The 8,993-nt window shown below is 43.6% G+C and overlaps 1 protein-coding gene across 1 annotated transcript; it reads right to left on the reverse strand.

Moving 5' to 3' along the window:
* Window positions 1,691-4,943, reverse strand: LOC109842888 (E3 ubiquitin-protein ligase XB3-like). The gene is made up of 8 exons (XM_020411796.1): window positions 4,819-4,943; window positions 4,671-4,730; window positions 4,505-4,576; window positions 4,289-4,410; window positions 4,076-4,216; window positions 3,873-3,980; window positions 2,969-3,224; window positions 1,691-2,342 (listed from the first exon to the last, which is right to left on the reverse strand). The coding sequence occupies exons 1-8, from the start codon at window positions 4,888-4,890 to the stop codon at window positions 1,947-1,949; spliced, it is 1,227 nt and encodes a 408-aa protein (XP_020267385.1). The 5' UTR covers window positions 4,891-4,943; the 3' UTR covers window positions 1,691-1,946.

An 8,993-nucleotide genomic window follows, 5' to 3' on the forward strand; every position in this document is an offset into this window, starting at 1 on the left:
CCAATTTAAATTTGGAAGGTCTCATTTGTAGGCAACCGATTTAAATTTGGACGGTCTCCTTTGTAGGCAACCAATTTGTAACCTCTTATAATAGAATAATTTTAAAAATTTTATGCATTTGAATTATGAAGTATGAAATATATTTTAAGCTACGAAAATATATTTTAAGATACGAAATCCTATTATGCTCTGCATGTATCTATTATTAATTTTATTCATGTATGTGCATATGCATAACTGCAGAATTTTTAGTTCCACATTAGTTTGAAATGTTCAGATATTAAGGTCAATCTCTTCAGACATAGACTATGATCTTTTATGATCATAGATCATGACCTAATGTCAATTTCAAACAATATGATGGACTAATTACAAAATAAGAACTTGATAAATAAATACAACGCCTGCTAGGCAAAGTTATGATTCTAGACTTTGTAAAGTCTGTGAAAAGAATCTTGATGACCCTTTGACTAAGGGATTATCCAGGAGTGTGGTTCTGGATTCATCGAGGGAGATGGGGTTAAGCCCATAGATGAGGTCACTGACAGCGGCAACCCAACCCTTATTTGGATAGTACCCTTTGAGGACTTACCTATGTGAGAGGAACCGTGATGGCCGCGGTTAGGGGGGGCTGGGCTAACCCCTAGAAACTCTCATGAGTCGGTTTATTGTGAGCATGGCCTTTAACGCTCAACCCGCTTTGCTCAATAGATGAAGCGTATTGTGTGTGTTTTCATCAATACCTGATTAAAGGGGCCTAATTCAAGGCCTAGTCCATTATGTCCCTCAGGTGGCGATGAACTCACTAAGGAAAGGTTCAAAGCCGAAAGCTACCTCTCCCGAATTCACGATATGAAAGGTTGCCCAACCTATATTTGTTTTATGATTTCTTGATTTATTAATTGATTTCTGAGTCTTTAGTCAATATTGCCTTTTGGGGGGGACTGTTAGATATTTTGTTAACAAAAGACAATTTTGTCTTCATGAATTATAATAAATATTGTAATTAAAACATGCAATTAAAATATGTGTAACGGATATATAATTATGGGGAACGTTACAAAATTTATGACGAACGTTACGGAATTAATTACGGGTTTTGTAACGTCTTTTCCAACCCTATATATATATCCATATGTTGAGCTCAAAATAATAAGAAAAAATATATACAACAAGTTTCTCTTGTTTTTTTCTCTCCCCTACATATTATTTTCATCTACATCTTAGTTTTATTTTATGGACAACTTCCTTCATCTGAGCTGAAGCTCTGCACTCTCGCCCGAGTGTGGAGGCCGGCCGTTTCCGGGAGTTTTTACCGCTAGGGGAAGGGAACCATCTGCGCCAGGACGATAGGCGGGTTCTCAATCTTCTAGGGCAGTGAATACACGACTGCTCCCGTTCAGACCAGTTTTAATTGTTTAATTTTTCGGATTTATCTGCATGCTATAATCTTAATTATTTGATAAATTTCCAACAGTAGTGGGGTTGCTATACTAGTGTTGCTTGTAATAATAGTTGATAATCATGTATGCATCAAAATTCGTGGTAGGCCGGCCACGCGTCTTCTTTGAAATAGGAGATGAAGACATCCGGCCTAGGATGAATGGTGATTCACATATCACTATTAGTTATAATCTTGTGAAGGAGTGAATTGTCCATTCAATTCATCTATCTTGACTTTTGTTGAAAGTAGACAAGTAGACCTATGCCCACACTTACTTTGGGGCCTCTAAAGCTTTGAACACACAAACGGGTATTTTTTTGATAACCCTCAAGGGGATCAATTCTACCACCTAAACTGTTCATCTCCATTCCCCTCCTCAGCTTCAGCATTTAATCTTGCTCACACAACTCAACTACCAACCTGAAAACTGCAAAAGACTGTTTATTCTGATCTATTTTCTGCATTTACAATGACCAAAATCTACACAAAACAATGGACTTATCTAAAGCTTGTCCAGTATATCACTTCTATCATCAACGCAACCAGAACCAATACCCATGATCTTACCGAACGAGCCCATGGCTGAAGACAAGCCTTTGAGACTACTGCTCCCCTCGCCGAAAGTTCGAGACCTACTTGATTTCCTTAGCTTAAAAGAATGGTTGTCATTGTCTATGTTGAGTTCTTCCTTGTTCTTGCCCTTGGCTGTAACCAATCGAGCTATGGTGCTTCGACAAAAGGGACAGGCCGGTGTAGGTGAGCATAGGGTTGTAGGGTTTGGCTTGTTGTGGCAGCACAGAGAGAGTGCACAACGTGCACACATTTGGTGTCTGCAGTCTTGAACTTCAATCGTGCACACTTGGTCGAAACAGATGCAGCAGAGTTCAGTGTCACTAGCCTGCAAAATCAACTCATACTTTTGGCTTATGTACTCAAACAAACATTAAAGGTTACAAAACATTTTGAGATAATTCAAACATGTAATATACAATGTATGCAATTTCAGTATAATGTATGTTATTTCAATATAACATTCATTATTTCAATATAGCTTATAATTGAAGCTTGAGAGTGTTTTCTTTTCTTTTCTTTTCTATTTTTCTTTTTTTAAATTTTTTTTAACTTGAAGGTAATTGTGCTTTTTTGGATTGGTTTTTCAGTATCGTATGACTTATTTTTGTGGATAATTGTGATGACATTGTTTCCCATAAGTTAATTGCTCTATGCAACATTGCATCACACAACTGAATGCTCATAATGATAGACATGGAAGGCTGAAGTGTAGAAATTGATATAGGTCAAAGATGTCGTTTAAACAGCATGTATTCAAAAAGTAGTCAGTGATTATCAAAAGGGATGTCAGGGGGAAAATTGCAGATTTTGTTCAAGAATATGATTTTCAGGCCGTCAGATCTCTATAAAATAAGATTATCCCTGTGATCAAACTAAAATCATATCACACTAATATTATGGCAGTTATATTTCAATTTGCAGCAGTATCTCAAGGAAAGGAGAATGGAGTACCTCGGAGATATCATCATCAACACTATCACCTGAATGTGTAGGGGAAGGCAAAGAATAAAATGTTCGTTTCAAGATTTTATTCTCCCACTCCCTGTTAGCCTCCATCAGAGCATTCTCCAGCAGAATTTTTGCATCCTGATCGAGTTCACCGATGAACTTGAGTGGAGAAGGCCAAACCAGAGGCTCTGCTGTTGCTGGGTTTAGTAAAGCTGCGCAAGCCCCATTTCGCTTTAGTGCAACAGCATATGGTGTTCTCCTGCAGACACAAAACCCCCCTTTAAGTTCGACTGAATTTGAGATAACCTCCCTAAACTTTAAAGATGCCACTTAACACACACACACCCCCTGCGCATCCCAAAAAAACCGAACCCCCACCCCCACCCCGCCCCCTCCTCCCCTTAAGTTTTGTTAAATAACCCCCAACCAACACCATGACATATGACTGCAAATATGAGTGCAGTAGCATACAATAATATGAACCATTCTATAAGATCAAGACAATGACACTCCATCTTGATAGAAAAAATCCAAAAAAGAAGATAATGTAGCTGTTAAAGATCCATTTTTATTGTACCAAAGCTATGAAATGTGGTGAGAGTTGAGGATTAAAATTTTAACTCTAACATGTACCCTCTAAATTAAGGACATTTTTCATGGCAGAGACTTTTATACCACATTAAAGATCACTTCTGCTGCACTAAAACTATAAAGTTTTGGTGCGGTGAGGATCGAATGTTATAATTTTTTAACTCTAACACTAGCACATCAACAGAAAAAAGGGGGGAAATACTTGTTACGCTTAAATTTTGAGTTCCATTAAGAAACACCAACAATAACAATCAATCAATGTACCGTTTTAGGAAATCCATTTTAGGAAATGAATGATGAAGCAATATATATTTACCCAGATGAATCCATTTGACGCCGATCAGCTCCCCACGCAAGCAATTCTCGTACACAATCCAAACACCCTCCACGCGCAGCCAAGTGAAGAGGAGTGCTCCCAGGGCGTCTACAGATGAAAAAATTATTAGCCAAATCCTAACAAATATAGAACAATTCAAAGCAAAAACTTCACTAGTGAAGAGTAGAGAAATGAAACCATACCCATATCCACCAGTAGCAGCAGATACAAGAGCTCCATTATTAAGTAGAATATGAACACATTCCGGCCTCCTTTGCCTTGCTGCAAGATGCAATGGAGTTGCTCCGCTGGTATCACTGACATTTACAAATCGGGCAAATCCCCTACAATCCAATAACAATATTCTTTAATTTTAAAGCTATTGATCTCAAGCAAAGGATTCTATAAAAATTTACCAAGAGTCAGCAACTGAGGTGGAACTAGCAGCAGAGAGAATCGCTCGCAAACAATCCGAATGCCCATAATATGCAGCATAATGCAAACAACTCCTTCCGTGTAACGAATCAAACATCAAGATCTACACCAAATTGAACCAAAATACAACTCATTTTCTCTTCAAATCTCAAGATTCTATCGAATTACTTAAAAAAACATAGAAAAAGTTTGCATACATTTGCGTCAACTTGAAGTAGCTTCTCCACACAAGCAATCTTTCCATGCATTGCAGCAAGGATCAATGGAGTCTAAAATCCACCCCCAAAATAATATATACATATAAATATATCAATAAATACATAAAATTTTCATAAAAATCAAGATTTGAAGCATACCCATTACCTGTTTATGCCTATTAACTACATCTTTATCCACGGGTCGATCCAAGAGCATCGAAAGAACCTAAAAAACCCACCAAAAAATTTTCTTAAAAAAAAGTAAAAACAAAATAATAGGGACCCATGAAAGTGACCAATAAAAGGGACCAGACCTCAAGCTGGCCATTGGCGACGGCGACGTGGAGGGCGGAGAGGCGGTCAAATACGGTGGTCCGCCGGAGCATTTGGGGCTCAGGTCGTTGAGGATGGATTCTTAACTGATTTACAAGGTCTCCAGCTTGAACGCTACTTGTGAAATTCGCCGCTCGTCGCTTGACTCGCAGGCTTAGTGACTTGCCCATTGAATGCGCCGGCGACCGGCGCCTCCGCCTCCGCGAGCTGCGCACGATAAGTGGGGCTGTTGTGCGCACTGGGGGACTAGGAGCTGAAGGGGGCAGCGGTTTAATACAGCGGGGGCTTTTTTCGTTTCTAGACCCGAACTTTTAGGACAAATTTTGAAAACCGTCTTATTTGAGAAAACAATTGCAAAAGTTAACCTATTCACAAAATAATTGTGAAAACCGGGACAAATTTTCAAAACCAACCCTTTTAGCATTTTATTTGCAAAAACCAACCCCTTTTGAAAATAATTACAAAAACCGACCTGTTTTCAGCCCAGCGCTGAAAACAGGTCGGTTTTTGTAAAAAATTCTCCGAAACATCACGGGAGTTCAACTCCCGTGAAGTTTATGGAGAAATTAAACTTCACGGGAGTTCAACTCCCGTGAAGTTTAATTTCTCCATAAAACTCCACGGGAGTTGAACCCCCGTGGATGTAGGCGTATAAAATTGCCTATAGGTCCCTTAGCACAGCTCGACGCCGATTTAACAAACGGACCACCGGGCGACGTATCCAAACAAGACCGCCAACGCTGAAGCCAAGCTATACGCAACGGAGCAGGTTAACGAGGCGACAAATCGCACCCAAGCATTGGAATGCATCCACTCGCACGCGGAATCAAACCAATGTTTAGGTGAATCACCGAGTCATCTAAACAAGAGCGAACTCGGATGAATCACGAATTCAGAATTTGTTTTCCTGCCATATCAGGACCCCGACTCACTGCCATATCTGGAATCAAGTCAACAAGTCGTTGCCAAGTCAATCAACCACACAAGAGAACCAGAACCGGAAACAAAGGACGAAACGGACAAACACCCGGGGACTCGGCCGAAACCGAACCACCCCAGGGTGGCTCGGCCCAAGCCGAGCCACCCTGAGGTGGCTCGGCCAAGGCCGAGCCACCCATGGGTGGCTAGGCTCAGAACTGTGCGCGGGCACAGTTCTGAGTGCCTATAAATAGGCCTTGTGCTCATTTGTTTCAGAGGTTGGAAATTTTGGAGAGAGGCGAAGCCCTGCTGGATTGAAGACTCAGATCTAAAAAAAGATCACAACTTTGAAGGCTTGGAGACTTGGACTTTCAGATCCGGTGCTCGGCGATCACCAACGCCAAATAAGGCAGGAGTTCGAGAGGATTGGATTTGAGATCTACACGATCACACTCCGGATCTAAGCTTGGTTCTTAGATCCCGAGATTCGAGCGGTTGTTTCCTTGGTGAAACAATCCCTCCCGGCTATTATTCCCTTGGTGGAATATTACCCGTCATATCGTGTAGATCCGACCGGATCGAGATCACGCGGTGGTCCACGGCAAATAACCCCGGCGCAGGCAAAGAACCCACCAAAGCGAGCGACCGCAAAACAGGAGCTCGCGATTAGTTCGACAAATAAGGAAAATTGTAATCTTTACTTTGTTTTCTTTGATTTTTCATTGTAACCGGATCTTATAAAAAGACCGGATCTTTGTAACGCATAAAGTTGTTAACTGAGATAGCAATGATATCAACAATGAAGAAAGACATAATTTTTCCCGCGAACAATCTGGCGACCACAGTGGGAGCCAACAGCTTTACTGCCGAAGCTGTCGCGTCGCAGCCGCGGATCCCGATCCCGGTCGAGGAGGAGGTCGAGTACGAATTCGACCAACAAAAGTTCGAGGAGTATCTGTCATCCTCGTCCGAATCCACCTCCCCTCGCAAGTCCAAGTCTCCAAAGCTCTCTTCCAAGAGAAAACTTCGTTGGTACGAAGAAGTTGAAGCTGCCAACGAAGATCTCGCCCCGTTTGATGCCGAAGCTGCATCGGGTGAGATCTCTCCTTCCAACCAGGTCAGATCTGCTCTGGCCGAATCTTCCGTTGCCGAGGGCGTAGTGACTCTCTCAAAGAGAGCCCGCCAAAGGCAACGTCAGCGCCTTGCGAAACAAATCGCAAAGGCAATGGAATCTGTGGACGGGATCCGTTACAACACGGATCTGAAGAACAGAAGAGGCGAACGACCTCAACAACCAATGAATGGCAACTCCTCCAAGCCACCAACGAACGAATGGATCCGTGTCAAACGGAACCGTTCAACGCTGGAGGATCGCATTCAGAAGCGCCGCGCACTCTCAGCACAAGCACGAGCTCAAGTTCAAGAAGCCCGTAGAAGGTGGCAGAATGGAGTAGCCAAGAAATCACCACTAACTCACAAAATATGGAGGCCAAAGTCCAAAGTGGTGAGTCAGGCCGAGGATCGACCTTTACAGCCTTCAAAACGAGTTCAACCTCCCGAACCATCCCGAGGAAGGAGGTCAATCTTGGAGCGCCTCGGTCCAATTCCCGACGAGCGCAACGAAGTCCATGAACGCTCGGGCCCGATGAAGAGGCTCCGAACTAATCAACATGCTGGGGGTCGACACAACCCTCAACATGACAAAGAGTTTACGGCACCCAAGCGCACTACCTTGCGCATCGAAGTTCGGGAGCCCGCTGAGAATTCATGTCTACAAAGGCGTGTTTCGAGGCGAGTGACTCTCGGAAGTCCAAATAAGGCAGTTTGCTCTCAGAAGGAAACGTTGTCATCCGAGGATGATAACGTTATACCTGGGAAATCATGCCAACACGCGATAGGTTACTCCGATCAAATGGACGAGTTGTACTATCGTGCTGGGGGTACGAACAAAACAAGAAAAAGAAGCCCTCAAGGGCTCGAAACTCAGTGCCCATGTGCCAAGCTCATTCGGGTAGTACTGTCTCAATGCAACTGCATCAAGGGAGTCCCCGAGAGAATTTCAGTGTTCGAAAGGCTCGGCACCGAAACGCCAAAACCAAGGCATAGGCGCTTCCGGCAAAGAAGAACAGTGGTTAAGGATGGAGAATTTCCGAAGGTCACCGCCAACATGACCAGCAAAGAGACATCGACACAGATTGATCTCAAATCGTTTCTGGAAGCGTCCCGGCGTGTAACCCGTCTGCAGTCCGGAGCCATCGCACGAGGAACTTATGGTAGGGTTCGGATAAGATTGCCTTCGGAAGATGAAGAATCGGATTCCTGCTCTGCTGTCGCATCGGACAATACAGTGTCCAGCGAAGGACAACCCCGCGAGTCATTCATGATAGGCGCGGAAGAAATGGCCAAAATGCTTGAAGACGCTTTGGCTAAGCAGAAAGAAAGTTTTAAATTCGAGATGGAGACGGCCATGCAGCAGATGAGAGAGATGCATGAACAGCAAATCCAAGCATTCAGGAACCAACAAGGTGAACCAAGCCACCGTAACCAGGTTGCTCAGGAAAAGGAGCACGCGGATGGGGATGAAGCTCACAATGCCAATAACCCTCCCATCAATGCAGGGGGTGGTAGTGAGGATGCCAACGGGGATACAAGTGAAGACTTGAAGATCAAAAGCCTCGAGAGTAAAATCAATACGTTGCTGTCTGCTCAAGAGGTAAAGAAAACGGGCATTCCTTGTCCATACCCGAGGGAATGGGAATCAATCCCCTATCCGGCGAAGTTTAGTCTAATCAACTTCACGCCGTTCGATGGAAGGGGTTCCCCCACCCAGCATTTGATTTATTTCAAATCGCACCTGGGTGCTATCTCTGGGAACGAGCCTCTGATGGTGCGGTCATTCGTCGGCACTCTTCGCGGAGCTGCCTTCGATTGGTATCGTCGCCTCAAGCCAGGAAGCGTGAACAGCTGGGATGACATGGAGACGAAGTTCCTTGCAAATTTCTTCGACGACGACACCGAGATCTCTATCGGATCGTTGCTCGACGAGAAACAAAAAGACGGGGAGTTAGTCGACACCTTCGTCAAAAGGTTCCGGAACAAGGCGATGAATTGCCGGGACCCGATCACCGAGGAATTCATTCTCCAGACTTGCCACAACAACCTCGCATTGGACGTATTGGAGGCAATGGGGACAGCACCGTCTGACACTTGGAAGGATCTGAAGGTGCGCGGTGAACAA

This window comes from Asparagus officinalis, chromosome 5 (genome assembly GCF_001876935.1).
Source record: "Asparagus officinalis chromosome 5, Aspof.V1, whole genome shotgun sequence".
Taxonomy (NCBI): Eukaryota; Viridiplantae; Streptophyta; class Magnoliopsida; order Asparagales; family Asparagaceae; genus Asparagus; species Asparagus officinalis.